The sequence below is a fragment of the Sebastes fasciatus genome, chromosome 15, assembly GCF_043250625.1.
Source record: "Sebastes fasciatus isolate fSebFas1 chromosome 15, fSebFas1.pri, whole genome shotgun sequence".
NCBI classification, from domain to species: Eukaryota; Metazoa; Chordata; class Actinopteri; order Perciformes; family Sebastidae; genus Sebastes; species Sebastes fasciatus.
This window is the reverse complement of record NC_133809.1, coordinates 20,423,166-20,440,596: the sequence shown is the minus strand read 5'-3', so window position 1 is coordinate 20,440,596 and position 17,431 is coordinate 20,423,166. Positions and strand designations below refer to the sequence as shown.

General features: G+C 42.3%; 1 protein-coding gene across 1 annotated transcript; it reads right to left on the bottom strand.

Moving 5' to 3' along the window:
- Positions 1-492: 492 nt before the first annotated feature.
- Positions 493-8,853, bottom strand: LOC141783429 (cytosolic 5'-nucleotidase 1A-like). Its single transcript, XM_074660724.1, has 6 exons — positions 8,337-8,853; positions 6,282-6,449; positions 5,947-6,076; positions 2,667-2,789; positions 2,371-2,555; positions 493-991 (listed from the first exon to the last, which is right to left on the bottom strand). Exons 1-6 carry the CDS (start codon positions 8,451-8,453, stop codon positions 620-622), a joined length of 1,095 nt encoding a protein of 364 aa, XP_074516825.1. The 5' UTR covers positions 8,454-8,853; the 3' UTR covers positions 493-619.
- Between the last annotated feature and the right edge of the window lie 8,578 nt (positions 8,854-17,431).

Here is a 17,431-nt window from a genome sequence, read left to right as displayed (position 1 = left end):
CTACCTCAGTGACTTCCACCAGGGAAATTGATGATGATCCCCCATCAACTTCCAGAGCTCTGCCTCTACAATAGAGGGCGTATTAGTCAGATTCAGGAGTTCCTCAAAGTGCTCCTTCCACTGCCTGATTACCTCCTCAGTTGAGGTCAACAGTGTCCCATCCTTACTGTACACAGCTTGGATGGTTCCCCGTTTCCCCCTCCTGAGGTGCCGGACGGTTTTCCAGAAGCACCTAGGTGCCGATCAGTGAATACATTTTTCACAAGCTGGCAACTCAAACATTGTTCTCATTAAGCCATTAGTTACAATTTATACACTGTTTATAAAGGGTTCATTAGAACCCTTGTTGTACCTCTATTAACTACTAATGTAACAACCAATGGATAAAATAACCGCCGGAGCTGAAATGTCATCAAGTGAAAATCAAAGAATTGTTTAAATTAATGTTATCATGACATCACATTGCTTTATAATCACACTATTACATAACATACAAAACAGATTGCATCAACTTGGTGTTGTTACATTCTCAACCCATTTCAAGGACATTTTTTCATAGTTTTAAAGCCCAAAATAATTGTCTTTTAGTCTCCTGTGCAACTACACAGTGATATTCAGGTTACTCGGGTTCTGAAAAAGTCTTTTTGTCATTAATTTCTGTTTTGGTAACTCTCTGACCTATCCCATAGGGCACGTGGCACGCTACTGTCCCCATTTCCGCTGCCCCCTCCACATGAAACATCTGGTCATCAAAGAAAATGTGTGGCCTTATCTTCTCAAGCATGGGGCCCTTGGGTGCCCCTGCCATAAAGAGAGCCTCATCGATCTCCAGACCCCATGAGCGCAGAGTTTTTAGGGCTCTGGTACCAGAGCTGGCTGCGCTGCGAGCTGTCACCAAGTAGGTCCGGATGGGGCAGTTCATGCGCTGGCCTTTGCCATAAAATTTCTTCTGCAGCTTTCCTAAAGCCTCCAGGAAACATTTCAACGGTCCCTGCAGAGAGAAGAAGGAATAGAGTAAGACCACAATCTCCATTTGGTAGTTTCTACATTTGTGTGGCTCGTTACGTTTTCAGATCTACTTAATTGTTAGAATCTGTGCCAAAACCCAAAGTTCATAAAGTGTGCTCTATATACTAGCTGCTTTATAATGACTTTGGTCCTACTTTCACAGGATTGACTGTCCTTCCTATTGGTATAATAACATTGTAATTACTAAGTTAGTTCCTGAGATCTGGAAATGTGGTGACATCACAAACAGAAGTCAGAGGGGGAAAGAAATAAGCGGTAACGACATCAGTTTTACATTCAAATGAAGTCCTTTTGATAATCTCAACAGCCTGACCACCACTTGTTTCTTGCTCTATCAGAGCATGAGAGTTGCTCTGTGGCGCATGAAGACAAAATGGCTCAACTGCCGAGTGATAAAATGGCCGGATCTTCCGGCGATCTTCTGCATCCATTGGGCCCATAGAGCAGGCGCACTAGCGTTTTTCCTTTACCCCGCATCCCAGCGCTCGGTCTGCGGCTCATTCACATCAATAGAGGAAGGGAAATAACTCCGGATCCGGCTATTAGTGCATTTTATAACTTTTAGGACCTAATGATGTAAATAAGGGCTATTCAAGTGTTTAACCAGTTTGTGTTTGAAAGCCACAATGTTAACGTTGCTCCTGTAGCTGTAGCTTCAGCCATGCTGTTTTGATCGGCGTCATGTAGGCGTGGCTGTGGTAGGATAACAGCGCGCCGCCAACAGACCTGGGACCTGCTGACCACTTGCCTCTTAACAGATCATGAATGCATAAAATAATAAATAAAAGTAGCGTGATGAATGCATCCAAACGTAACAGAGTAACAGTAATGATTTTCTCTGAAAATCTACTCAAGTCAGAGTAAACTGTACGCTGCATTACAACTACTCTGACAAGTACAATTTACTCAAAAAAAGTTACTTGAGTATATGTAACGGAGCCTCTGCATATCCTCTGCTTATGTCATGAGCGTACACATAGTAAAGATTCTCACTCCTTGGGGTTAGGTCTGGAAGAGGGTGCAGTCCTCTCAGTGACATAGCCCCACCTCTGTCAGAGAGAACACTCCAGGGGAGGGTGGTAATGTACTGTATTGCACTGTTTGGTGTCTCTTGCACTGTCTAAAAAATAAAAATGATTATATACCAAAAAAAGAAAGAGATGTCATCCATGTTTCCCAAATCTCAGAAATGACTTGTCAGTACAATTTTATCATAAGTGATAGAAATGATTGTCAAAAGTACAAAAACCTAAGTTGTAGCAAACCAGAACTATCCTTTCATTAGATGTACTACATGCACTACATTTCCAATAGCAGTGTGTCACTATGTGTATACTGTACATGGTCCAGAGGCTTGTTCTCGTGTTTCTTCTCATGCTCAAAGAACTTGTCCAGTCCATGGGCCTTGTAAATGCGCTCAGACTCATCAGAGAAGAGGACGGCATCACCGTCAAAAGCGACACGCAGCTGAGTCTCCGACACTTCTGTCATCTTCTCTGGGGTGAACATGGTGGCTGCTGCTATACCTGAATGTAATGTTGAGAAACAGGTGTGTATAAATACTCTTAACATAGCATGTAGCAGAGACATTAACTTGTGCCTCTTTAGCGTAGTATTACAGTTCCTCAGTAATATACCTTCTGCCAGAGCTTCCCGAACCTTGACTGGATCAGCAGACAGGTAAAGGTTAGTGTGGTAGGCCTTCAAGTAGCCTATGGGACTGTTTCCCCCTGTCATACAGAAGCGCTCAATGAACAACTCTGCAGAGATGAGGAATCAAAAGATCAGTAAACAGCTGATGTACAGAAAATTGAAGTTATGCAAGAATCAACTGATCACAATGTTGTGAAAAGAATCGGGGGCAAAACTACTAGGGGTGGGAAAAAAAACGATTCATCTATGTATCGCAATTACTCCATACGGAGGTAGAAGGAAGTTACCACTTTTATTGTTGTAGTCTGAGTAACGTGACATCATAGCCATTCTGTATCCGTCAACTAAAACAAACCGCAGCTGACGCAACAAGGAAGTACAAAACTGCAGAGGGCCCACGTGGATACGATTTGAACCCTCACATATTAAATCCAACGTGGTAAACACACATGTAGTAAAGTATGGAAACACTTTGGGTTTCACACATTGGCAGGAAAAGCAGAGCTGGACATCGTGGCTAAAGCTGCGTGCTAACTCTGTCATGGACAAGAAACATTATTGTATTGTGGTAACGTGCCGTCAAGCCAGCCGTCACTCGCATCTTTGTGGTCAAATCCGCCGACGCTACAACTGTAGAGCTCCCATATACTGAAATGTATGTTAAATGCATTCAAATGGATCTGACCATGGATGTACTGTATAAAGAGAACAGAGCTGATGGGTGAGCTAGCAACGGACTTGGCGAAGTTAGCGAAAGTATACACGTGTAATACATGAATGGAAATAAGATTGATTGGATTGTATTCACCAGGAGTATAAAACATTACATGTCCCTTATAAATTAAAAAGAAAATACCACTAATTTGTGAGGGAAATGTCTATTCTTTCATTTTTGGGATTGCTAGAAAAAATTTAATAAATAATTCCTGACAATGACTGATATATTTGACTTCAGGACATCTCTGACTACATACATACTGAAAATCAAACATTTTAATGTATTAATTTAGATATCTTTCAAATTAAAAGTCCCTAGAAGTGTATGATTCAACTTTTCCCCATGGTCTAGTGTTAAAAAAAAGTTAACAAAAATCACAATAAATCATAATATCAAAACGCAATACTTAAAAATCGCAATACATATCGAATCGGCACCCAAGTATCGTGATAGTATCGAATTGGGAGATAAGTGTATCGTCCCAGCCCTAATAACTACCTGTTTTTCCATTCGCAGCTGATCACTGTCAACATAAAATACTGATTGCCAATGGTGTGTGGTTTTAGGAGCACCCTATCAATATCTATGGTCCTAAGCACATGTATGTTACTGCAGCAGCACAAACACAAATGACCTTCTATCTATTATCTATAAATGTCCATATCATTACATTCCTCAGTGTCCATACTCACTCAGAAACTCGGTGGCAAAAGGGTTTCTGTCTGCAGTCTCTCTCCTCAGTTAGTGAGGTCCACACCTGGCTATGGCGGATTAGTAGTAATTACTGGATGAAAACAGCTCCAACACACGGCTCACTCTCCCGATATTAACGGGTTACACGCTGATAATTTAACTCCCGGCTCCTAACTTTGATGACCAAACGTATATTAACATATTGCACGAAACTTGCAACGAGCACTGAGCGTCTTGTTATATTCACCCACTTCTCCTCTCTGGTCTGCTGCTCGCTCTGAACGCTCTGAACCCAACCAGGTAGGTCACCATACTCATCTCTGATTGGCTAATAACAAATTAACTCCTCCACCTGAGAGGTTCAAGGGATACTAAAAAAAAAGGACATTTCATAGCTTATCAAACTCATACATTCCTCCATAGCAGGGGTCAGCAACCTTTACTATCAAAAGAGCCATTTTAGGCAAAGAAAAAAAAAAAAATCTGTCTGGAGGAGCAAAACATTTGAGCATTGTGATGAAGGTAACACAGTTATAGTCTAAGTATATAGTATATAAGTCTAATGCAGTGAGGGCCCAAGACACAATGTACTACGGAGCATTAGGGCCACATTGAGGGGAAAAAATCGGAGATTTCCAGAATAAAGTTGTAATATTACGAGAAAAAAGTCATTACTTTATGGGGAAAAAAGTCATAATATTGAGAGAATAAAGTCATAACTTTGCGAGAATAGAAGTTGTAATATTGCGAGAATAAAGTCATTACCTTACAAGAAAAAAAGTCAGAATATTGCGAGAATAAAGTCATAACTTTGCGAGAAAAAAAGTCGTAAAATTGCGAGAATAAAGTCATTACTTTACAAGAACAAAAGTTGTAATATTACGAGAATAAAGTCATTACTTTAGGAGAAAAAAATCGTAATATTACAAGAATAAAGTCATAACTTTACAAGAAAAAAAATAAATAACATGTAAAATTACTACTCTCATAATAATATTTTTTTTTCTCGTAAACCCTTGACTTTATTCTCATAATATTATGACTTTATTCTCAAAATCTCAAATTCAGTTATTTTCCTCAATGTGGTCCTAATACTCCATCGTACCGTCGAACGTTAGACCTACAACTATGATAAATAAAAATAAAAATGTTCACAAGGAGTTATCCATTTCCATTTTTAAAAATCCACAGGGAGCCACTGGAGAGGGGCTAAAGAGCCGCAGGTTGCAGACTCCTGCTCCATAGTAATGCGAGTTATTACACACCAGCGATAATTGAACACGCCCATTTCGACATATAGGCTACATTTGTTAAGTAAATACTAGGGCTGTCAACGTAATAATAACACGTTAGCACAAATTTGTTTTAACGCCACTAATTTCTGTAACGCATTAACGCAACTTGTGATTTTTAGGTTGTAAGGGGCTCAGTTTTAAAGCTATAGTGTGAAGATACTGGCATCATATGAAACTAAAAAACCTAATGAATCCTTTGGTACCAACCATGTCTAACACTCCAAACTTACACTAAATTTTGGTGAGGAACTGTCATGTCCATTTTCAAAGGGGTCCTTTGACCTCTGACCTCAAGATGTGTGAATGAAAAGTCTCTCCTTTATAGACACGCCCACTTTATGATAATCACATGCAGTTTGGGGCAAGTCATAGTCAAGTCAGCACACTGACACACTGACAGCTGTTGTTGCCTGTTGGGCTTGAGTTTGCCATGTTATGATATAAAATGTCTACACATTGTGGCTCTAAAGAGAAAGCTAGAAGGATCAAGCCAGTGATGCTGGATGAGGATATACATTAGACAAAATATAGGAGGTTCTACGTGTATTAGTAACTCACGGTGATGATTGATGGTATTGATGAGTCTTAGGCCGACGTATGCGTGGTTGTTGGTCATGAGCACAACGTCAAAGAGCTCCTCGCTCGCGGGGTAAAGCTCCCTCAGTTGAATGTTCACAGCCTCCAGAGCCTGGCAACACAACCAAACACAGATTTGAGTTAAAGACGATGCTATATCACTGCAGTGGGGATGGAAATGTGTGTCAGTATGAGTGGGTTGGTGCTTTTATGCTTATTATTCCTCATTCACCGCCTCCAGAGACACGACCTAACACTAACACCAAGGAATCACTCTGCATTGGGTTTGATATAGTGTATGTGTTTGTTTCTCTCACCTTGACAAAGGAGAATGCAGGTCCGGGGCTGAAAGGCTGCGTTTCATGCTCCACCTGATACTTGATGTACTCTTCCAGGCCCTGCTGCTCGTAGATCTGCTGCTCCTTCTCCATGTTGAAGATGACTCGTGCTGACACGCCGATGGTGATGGCATTCTCCGGATTTGGCTGGAGGATAAGAGTTAAAAAAAAATAAACGTTTAATTTACATCCACCTTTGACTTGTTCTTCACAAACACAGTTGCCTTATTTGAATGAGATTTGTTATCCAATTAGGTTGAGAGTTGTAACTTTTCTGCCTATAGGGGCACAGTACATTATTCATAGTCTGAGCTGCAGCACAAGAATACTGGAAAAAACGTTTGCAGATTTTCTGACAGTTCCCAGTAGAAAGGCTTTGTTGGCAACGGTGGGTAAACTGAGTGGGCTGATGTGACAGAATAGAAGTGACAGTGAGTTATGAAATACTTTCCTCTGCAAGACTCTGATAGTGCAGGCCTACATACCAGGCTGGCTGACAGCTGTTAACTCTTTGGAGGCTTTCTGACAACAACAGAAAATATAGCACACTGTGTATATAATGGTGCTTGAACTGTTTGGTCATTGTCATAAAATTGTTAGACATGAAGACATTTGAATGTCATCACAAATGTATTATTTGTTCGTTGTCATCTATTTGGTATTTTCAAAGGCCTCAGAGTCCTTCACACTTGGCATGCCTTATGTGAGGAGATTCTGGGTGTCTGAAGGTCAAGGTAAGATGAGGACATTGTAGATATTCCTGACTCCAACAGTCTGAACAAAGGGTTACACACAACATTGTTTTGCTTTCTCCAAGGTAGTGTGATTACGGGATTCTGTATGATGTGGGGCATTCAGGCTGGGTGAATCTTATGTTACTTTAAAGGAGCAGTGTGTAGGATCTGGAGGTATCTGGCGGTGAGGTTGCAGGTTGCAACAAACTGAAACCTCTCCCGTGTGCCAAGCGGGTAGGACAACTACGGTGGCCGACCCAAAAACGCGAATGGCCTTATTTAAAGCCAGTTGTTGTAAGAGTAGCGTAGGTCATTTGGAGCAGAGCTAGTGCTTACAGTGTGTGTGTGTATGAGGGAAGTGAGTGGTGAAGCAAGAGAGAGAGAGTGGCGGTGACGGCAGCGAGTAACGTTATCGACTCCGGCCCAAGCAGGAAAAGTTAACAGTGTTTGGTTTGTACGTTCTGGGCTATAAACATGGCGTAGAAACATGGCGTAGAAACATGGCGGTGCAACATGGCAGACTCCGTTCCCTATGGAAATATATACAGTTAATTCTTAGGTAACATAAACATGACTCTTATTTTCAGCCCCATAGATGTGGGTCAATAAGGGCCTACTACACCCTTATTTATCATCAATTCACGTGGCAGATCACCGAAAGAAGGTATAAAAGAAGACGACAGCGACCTCTAGTGACCGTAGTAGAAGTGGAAGTCTGGCACTGTAGTAAAGACAGCATGAATCTCCAGATGGGTTGGAGGACAGGGGTAATGGATGGGACAGAAAACACAGGGTTTATACCCAGAACACCAGAGTTCGCATCCTGTGAGGAGCCAATTACATGTAGTTGTGTTTGTAGTTACTAAACAAAATTAAGTGGTTGTGTTGCCTAAACCTAAAGAACTTGTAGTTTTGTTGCCTAAACCTAAAGAAGCCGCTTTGTTTGTGTTCAAAGCATAACATTTCATACAGTTTTACAACAACTTTTTTTTCACTTTCACTTTTACACCGTAGTAGGCGTAGTAGGCCACTATTGACACACTTCTATGGTGCTTATAGCGACTGATAACACCTAGGCAATTTAATGGCCTGATTAGATTAGGTTAGATTAGATTAGATTCAACTTTATTATCATTGCACATAGTACAAGTACAAGTACAACGAAATGCATTCAACTGATAACAGTCAATGAGCCTCCTCTTTGCTGTCAATAACTCTGACACTGTACAAAGGCATGGGAACTCATAGAGACTGCAGCAGTAAATGGATGCTGCATAAGGAAGGCTGTAGGGATACTCACTGGTTTAGGTTTCCTGGTGGGGGTAGAGGGCTTCAACACCGTCCCAGCATCTTCCCAGGTACTGCTGGTCAAGTCCTGTCCACTGGCGGTCAGAGTGTGGCCGTTGTTTATACTCATGTTACCTCTTCGGCTCACAACTGTCCCAACTCCCTCAGGTCCACACTGTGTCCCAGTGTGTGTCCTGATCTCTCTCTTCTCTTGTCTCTCTCTCTCTCTCTCTCTCTTTGGCAGGAGTTCACAACAAAGTCCTTACTCACTCTTATATGCTAAATTTGAATTCCGTCCTGGTGCACTCGGAGGATGAGATCACTCTGCAGCTGCAGAGGCACTGCACTAAAAGGAGGAAGGAAGTGAAGATGCAGCAGATTAAGAGAGAGATGGCCAGGGATTCAGAAAAAGCTGTTATTTATGATATTTCTTCTGATCTCTAGTATCATACGCATTGTGTTCCTTGTTCAGCTCCTCTGTGCTTGTCTTTTCTTGTGTGCACCTCTCTCTCTCTTACAGGCAAACTGCTGACTTCAAGCCATTTTGCATCCTCCCCCTTTTTAACCCTTTCAATTTTTAATTCCCTGGAGCAGCAGCAGAGCATGTGATTTAATGTATGTGACGACTGGTTGATGCTATTGGACAAAACAGGCTGGTGTGTCAGAACGTCGCTGTGTCATGATGCTTGTAATGCATTCATGCTTCAGTTCTCCTCATAGAGAGATGGAGAAGGGTGTCTTTCAACATGGAACTGTTTTCTCATACAATGCATTAATAGATCATTTAAAGTGATGATGGTTGTTATTGTATTATGTTGCATTATCCCATGTGCTCTAAACTCCCAATCGTACGCTAGCTACTGTTTCATATTCCTGCTCAGCAGTGTGGGTAATGGAGTCCTTCCTGGGTCATTTGCTTCCTCCTGCGCATCAAATGATCATTTCTCCTCGCCCCTTCCCATACAAACCCCTGCAGGATCTTTCCATGGATTGAGTTACAGAGCAGCAGTCCCAGTTGCCAGGCAACGGCCAGGGAGTCAGACTGGCTGGGACCAGATCTGATTGGCTGCGGGGACACCAGGCTGTATATATAGCCCTCCAAATATGGCATCAGTCAGAAACAGGCTGGTGATGCAGAGAACAAAGATGAAAGTCTGGGTTTTGCTTTGAAGAGCATTAACGCATTATAAATAATATTAGCTTTTATGATAACAAAAGGGCAATTTAGCAACTACAGATGTTATCTGGGAAGAAGACACTGAGCAGACATTCATGCTTAAGGACTAGAGGAACAAAAGGATAATAGAGACACAACCTGACGGGCATATACGACCATCATCTATAAATCTGTCAGCATTACAGAGGTAGCAGTTATTGTTTTCGGTTTTTTTCAATTAAGATTTCCATTGTTTCCTTCACAGACATAACAAAATCAGTCCAGTGTGTTTTACAGACAAATATTCACAAAAATACATATATAATTAAATAAATTAAATAAATTCAAGTAAAAAAAATAGATATGTAATTAAAGACTAAAAGCACAAAAACAGCAGATATAAATAAACAGCAGGGACAAATAAAATAAAAATTGTAAAAGCCACATTAACATTAAAAATTAGAAACAACAATAGAAACGATATATACTGTATATAAACTTATACACACAAACATTTATACACATATTCATATATATAATACAGACATACATGCATACTCCTACCCTGCAAGTATATATACATACTGCATACACGCACATGGACATTATAAACTAAGTGGATGCTTGAACTGAAACTATTTTCTCCCATCCCATAATCCTATCCCCGTCCTGCTGTGAACATCAGCGCATTGTATTGGTTTTAAGTCATGAATACATCAGATTTATGCAAATACTTACTGTTGATATCAAGGCTATGTAAAAAAACAAACATTTTCTAACACCATAAGTGACCAACAGAAATTTTAAAAAGGTCTTTTTCACTACTTTTCAGTGTAAATGTATAGTGTTCCTTTCTATGCTCAGATTGTATCAAATTACAAAACAGCAGGGGGGCATTACACTTATCCAATACTTGTAGAGGCAGCATACATGAAACTGACAGTGCAAAGTGACATTTGCAATATTGCCCATGTTACCATCAGGATAATGTGTCTGGCTGTGACCACACACTCTCCTCCGGGCTCTCCAGAGACCAGACGCAAAGAGCTTTTATCGATTGACTGTGGACAACTGAAGGATTGTGTGTCTTTCATTGTCTGGAACCTGAGGAACCGTAGATGTAATCTATTTGTATTATATTTAGATATGTTAGATATAATTAGAAATTAAACATGCACATTCATTAGTGTATCTCAACATTTGTGTAGGCTATGTATACAAATGAGCACAGATCAGATCTGTAGATTTCACAACATATATAGTTTAATCCTGATAAACACTTCCCAGTTGAGTCTCAGCAGTGTGTTGGTACTGAAGCTACACTTCTTGCATTTCATGCTCACAGCCACTAGAGCGTAGTAGAGGATAGGGATGCCTCTCCAGTGTGGTCCTGAATACTTCACTGCTTCATTCATTACTCTGGGCGTTGTAGACAAAGAGGACGTGAAAGAGAAACTCTGTGATCGTGAGAGAGGAAGTTAATCTGAAAACCTGAGTTTCTGTGTATCCTGAACCACTTTAACTTGTAGCTGAGTGGCTATATTATTCCTTTCTAGAGAGACTTTCAGTTTGTGTGGTAATTAATATGCATTATTATGAGCGAAAACTCATGGTTTTACTAGAATTACTAGAATTAACCTAATATTTTCATCATATTTTCAAAGAATGACTAACATTCTGTTTTATTAAAGAAAGGTTTGTAAAATGTGACGATTCAAAGCTTCACATAATGTAGAAATACCACATTTCTTGTCTATAGAGAGCCTTTGAAATGGAAAAAAACCCTCACATTAATAACATGATTTTAATCTGTTTCGTATAGAGGAAGTAAAGACTTCACATTCTGCTGTATTTGTGGAACATCAATGATGCATTTACTTTTTATGTGGCAAAGCCCCGAGCCCACACTCGCTCTCTCTGCCTCGCTTTGTGTCTCTGCTTTCTAGTCTGGGCCTCTGAGGGGGTTAACAGGACATGGAGACAGTTGGGCCGCACCCACTGAGCTGATTTGAATAACGCCGGCATTTGGCGCGAGGCTCAGAGGAGCCAGCCTTTCTTCATACCGGCTGTGACACCACTCCCCTCCCCGTGCACCCTGGAGTGGCGGGAAATGCTAGAGAGAAAGAGGCACAGAAGGAAGAGAGGGGGACTGCACTGGCTGCTTTTGCACATCATCTCTGTACCTGCAGTCACTGGGTTACTCTGGAAACATGTCAGATACAAAATGTACCTTGAAATAAAAAATAAAGACAGAGAGAAAGAAATGAGGAAGAAAAAGCAACACGCTTCCCTCTCTGTTTTGGCGCGAGACGGATAGAGAGATAATGCTCTCTCAGTGGTAGGCTGTGGGTGGAGACAAAAGCAGGCATGAGTGGAGCGGGCCAGAACAAAGAGGGTAACAGCCTGGACTAACCCCCTCCCCTACCTCTTATCAGCCCCCACCCCTAACACAGCCTGAGGGCTCCAGGCAAGGCAGATGACTATTATAACCTTAATCAGTCCTTCAAAGCGACCACTCAGGCATGTTTGCCACCAGATTCTTTGTTCTAACTGGGGTTCTACTTAGTTTTGGCTTCCTCATTTCCCTTGTATAAAACTCACAGCCACACACACACACACACACATGCTGTTACCGCACAGAAGTAGCAGCCCTTTTCTTGCTGAGATAAGAGCTGGCGATCATCCATCGCCAAGATAAAGGACCCATATGAAGGTCATTTCCTGAAGTGGCATCTCAGGCCATTAACAGCACCAACACTGCACTCCAAGTGACATTATTGGATTTGTTGTCATTGCCTTTCAGTGAGGCAACAGTCTAGATTCACCCCCAACCCCCTAAATCTGTAGCGTAAGTAAGTGGGTGGCAGCTGACGAAGCACCGGCATCTTTTCGTCTGGCAAAATTCAACAGAGAGCAAAAAACGAGCAGAGCAGCGGTACCTCTCACTTCCTGCCTCCAATGGGTTCGACACAAAAACAGGAAGTCTGTGCTGCCTGTGTGTTTCCTAGGCCTTATAACAGAGCCTCTCTCTCTCTCTCAGTGTTTCACACACACACACAGGCCTATAGTGGGGAAGAGGAAAGCAGGGCACCGATTATTACATAAGCTTCACTGTGGTGGTCACTCAAGCCCTGACGACTACAGCAGTCACATTCAGAAGCAGGCTGAAAAGAAGGAATTGTAACCATGCAGGACAAACAGAGGCATCTATACATTCACCATCTGATAAGAGACAATCTGATAACATACACTGTGTGCGTGGGTGGGTGGGTGTGAATCTGCATTATAGCATTTAAATGTATATGGATGCAAATAGAGTGCTTCATTTTGTAGGCCCACCAGAGTTCCCCCGACAAAAAGCCAATGGGGTTTTTCCATTGAAAGATAAACTCTGTGGCAAACACACGTTTATGATACTTACAAGTTTTATCAGAAAGATCATTTCCACAAATGAACACAACTTTAATGATTTTTCAAGTGTGAATACAGTCGCTAGAAGTAAAAAGCTAACGTTGGGCTCTAAACGAACTACACCACGGTCGCATGAGCGTGAGTATGCTGTAAAGCGGATGAGTCGGCCTGATGACGTCTCATTTAGCCACTTGTTAGCAACCGCCTTTTTTAAGACATAAAAACTTCAAAATTCACGAGTGGGTTATGTATCGATTTATTTTATGTCATAGAACAAAATGTTAAAATCTCTTAAGCTTGTGTTAACCACAGATCTTATTTCAGGCATCTAACTAAAATCCCATTCAAGAAACGTATTGACTTCCAGACGTGGGAACCGGAAGTGCTAAAATGCTAACTAATTTCTGTGTTTTAGGACTCATTCCTGTAGCACTCTAAAAACTCTCCACTCACACTGCAGTAATTGGTCAATAAATTGGCTTTTGATGTGTGTGTGTGTGTGTGTGTGTGTGTGTGTGTGTGTGTGTGTGTGTGTGTGTGTGTGTGTGTGTGTGTCTGTGTGTGTGTGATGGTGGGGGGTTACTGATTGCTGAAGGCCTCACCGAGGGGGGAGACAAAGAGCGCAAGCACTAGAGTGAAGATCTTGAGGGGGGGTATAGTCGTGGTGGTGTGGCAACTATGAGGTCTGCAGGGGGTTAAAGGGGACGGGGGAGGGGTTAAGCCCCTGTCTGAGTAGCTTGGGGTGTGAGTGTTGGTTGGGGGTAAGGAGGTGGGGGTTGGTGGTGATGGCAATCAATGGGGCTAAATTCAAAAGATGCAGCAAGTTTCCCAACTTCAACTGAAGCAACCTTACACCGCAGAGCCAAACAATGGAACATCTGCTGGCTGACAAAGCTGAGAGAGCAACAGTGGCTCTGATTTAAACTGCTTCTCTGACTGTGGATAAAACCCCCAACAGTAACAACAGGTTTCATCATAGATCATAGATACTTGGTATCAGCTCACTTTCTTTGGCAATCTGACTAGATTGCTCTGCTTTATTTTGTAAGCATAACATTGTTTTTAAATGTGCTTTTAAATGTGGAGGAAGTATGACTGTATTCGAAAGCAGTTTGGGAACATGTCAAATTGTATGTCAAATAGTGCATTTACTAGTATCCCAGTCTTTGGAGTATCCAGGTTATGTGTTGGCGCATATACACATCATATCCTGGTTTCAGAAGGGCCCTTATCCCAGCTTTGAGAAACTTCGATATGCTAGCAGGGGTACTGAGATACTGTGGCGTATAAACATCTTATCCAGATTTCTAATCGCTGTCTACCATGTGTGCAGTGGCATCTTCAACCTGAGATGCAGAAAAATATGACCATAAACAATGTAATGATGATCTACATGCTAAAATGAAAATGCCACCGGTAATGTTAAACCTGCATTAATTGCTTTTTTTGCCATTTGGGGTTAGTGCAACAAGCTGTAAACACAACATTCACATATTATCATTATAAAGTTCATATGACAAACATGTAAGCAGACCTTATTTACACAATGAACATACATGGAGAAACATCATTATTAATTTGGGGTTGTGTTTGTGTCCACCTGGAGAGTCGAAGATCCACTCTCCTTTTAGCTCTGTTTTGGTCTCCACCAACTCCTGAGGGAATTACCTGCCTCTGTAGCTGCTGAATGCTCCACTGTGTTCACCAGCTAGTTGCTACCTTTGTCTGTCTGCAGTCTGGTGCTGGGCATGTATGTTTATAGAGTTGTTTTGCCCATAACAACTGCCTCATATGTCTGCAAACAACAGTGATGAGAGTGAACCAAAACAATGAGCTGAAAGATGCTAAAACATTGCAGTTAGTGGATTATTCTCTGGGGGGGTTGTCACTGGAAACGAGCCTTTTCACAATACATGTAATCATTTGATCAATTGTTAATATCAAATATGATTTAGTAGCTTGAGTAAAGAAAAAGGTAACGTCCGCACACTACTCCGTGCCACAATATTTGTATTGATCGATTGATGATATAATTAATTTTCTTCAATATGGAGCAGCTTGAAGCATCATTTTTTTTTTCTTGTTTTCATCACTGGTTATATGATGAAGAAGCCAAACTCAGCAGAGAGATGGAGCAAGTCCAGGAGGCCAGATACCCACGGGTGTTTATCCTCACCTGCCAAGGCTACGCAGACAGAAATGACAAACAATGGCTGGATGTTGAGAAGTCAGACATGTCTGCACAGAGTCAGACAATCAGAAACTTCAGACAATGAATCAACAGGCATATAAATAACCAGGTTTCACATCATATCCCCAATATGATTTTTTTTTTTAAAACTGACTCAAGACCGAGATACTCATTGGGAGCATACTGCAAGCTTTAGTGACTCACTAACAAGCCACCCTCTCTCACCCATTCACTGTATGTGTGTGTTGGGTGGGGTGGTGGTGATGGTGGTGGTGGTGGTGCGGGGGTTGCCAGGGTGAGGGTAGCACAGCAGTTGTTACTGTTGAGGCCCTTTTCCCCCCCTCTCTCCTTCTGCTTATCCATTAACCAGCACCATGGTTACATCACCACAGCTAATGCTCCCTCTTACGTCTCCGGTGGCTAAAGACCCTATAGAAACAGATCACTCATGTTTGTGTCTCTTGCACATCATTTATGTGGCTTGTTTCTAGTCCCCCATCCTAATTGCCTACTTTATACATCGGCTCATGTACAGTGTTGGCTACGCGTTTGTTTGTTTACCCATCAACTGTTGGACTGTCCAGCCACAGAGCGATGATGTCATAAACCCAGGTCAGAGAGTTTAGCGCGAGCCACCGACGGCTCGCGCACTGCGATGGTTTGAAGACCTTTTGATGGGTTCATTATAATCAGAGCTGTAGTGTGTCTGGGCCCAGATGGCAGCGGTGTTTACACTAACGGGATTAGGATTAGCTCCAGATTAGACAGTCGAGTTGAAAGGCCTGCTCCACTGACACGACATGGCCGCCTAGCCCCACGCCAACCATGCCGAATTTATCTCAGATGCTACTAACCCACAACAGACAAGATAGCTGACAGCTGAGGAGGAGGGTGAGGAAGGTGCTTGTACACACAACAAACGCCTTTGTGCTGCACAACAGGTGCTGCACAGGAACTCCCGACACCTTGTGTGTTTATTTGGTTTGAAGGCGGTCCAATTTGTTGTCCTGGCTGAGGTTTAAAGCAAAACACCGGTTTGACACCAGTCAGCCGGGGACAGATGTATCCAGCGAGAGAGGAACATATACAGCATGTTCCAACTGAATCACCACTGTTATGTAACACTGGCCTTAGGATGGGGAGGGTGAGCAACAGAGAGAGAGAGAGAATCTGAGCTCAGAAGACTGACCTAAATCAGCAAATGGTGGAGATAAATACCTGAGGGGGGGGCCAGACTGTGTCTGAGGGGGACTGTAAGGGAACAAGGGATGTAGAGAGAAAGATATGGAAACAAGAAGACAGTGGGAAAGATAAACAGGAGAACAGGGAGTCAAAGAATGTGATTTCTTGCATGCCAGTATGTGGTCTTTCAGTGGTAGACTCACAGCCTCACTGGGATCAGATGGACAGTAGCCGCCACAGCCTCGGCTCAGTTCCAGTGACACAACCAGGCTGGAATGTGGGTCAGTAGGCAGAGAGATTGAGGACTGCGACCAGGGAAAGTTTCCTGCAAGAATGTGTGTGTGTGTGTCCTCACAAACAAGATGTGTGTATCTGCGTCTCTTCCCGCTTGTGTTTTCCCCTTCCTTGGCCGTCAGCCACTTGAAAAATAGAATAAGGGGAAGGGTGTGTTGAGTGTTGAGTAAGAAAAGGGGATGACAGTGAGTCCACTTCTCCTCTCTACAGCTGACTACGATTCCCACGGAGCATGCGACTGCACCGAAAGCACAACCTGAACCGAGCCTCCTAACGGGAAGGCATTCGAACCTACCACAGCTCATTCTCACACAGGAGGTCGTAAGGACATCCTGAGATAAGCCTATTTCTCTTCCGCCTATATATTATATGTCCTGTATTAACCAACATGTAGGTCAGAGATAAGCAGCCAGTTCAACCATGCTCTTTTAGAATCACAAACCAGCGCAGTGTGTGCTCATGGTCCGTTTCCTCCTCTGCCCTACTGTGTAAACATGCAATGTATACATGCTATACAAACCAGGCCAGTCAGAACACAACCAGTCGACATGGTGGAAATGTTGCTCAATGTGTGTCTGTGTGGGGTTTTTTTCTCTTTCAAAGTGCAGAGGTAAGAGATTCATCATAGTGACAGCTGGAGGATCTTAACAGTTGCGAAAGTTTATCCTCCCACTTTCCAGGAACACAGATGCACTTCATATTCAGTTAAAAAGCTTGTTCAGGTAAGTTGCAGTTATCATTAAGCTAGTTTTTTTTAAACTGCAGACTCGTTTGACCCACCTGGTTATAAGCAAGTCATACCGGAGCGACGAGTGTAACTGGTCGTGTTTCTCGCCAGGGAGGCTTGCCAAAGATAAGACATGCTCATCTGCTT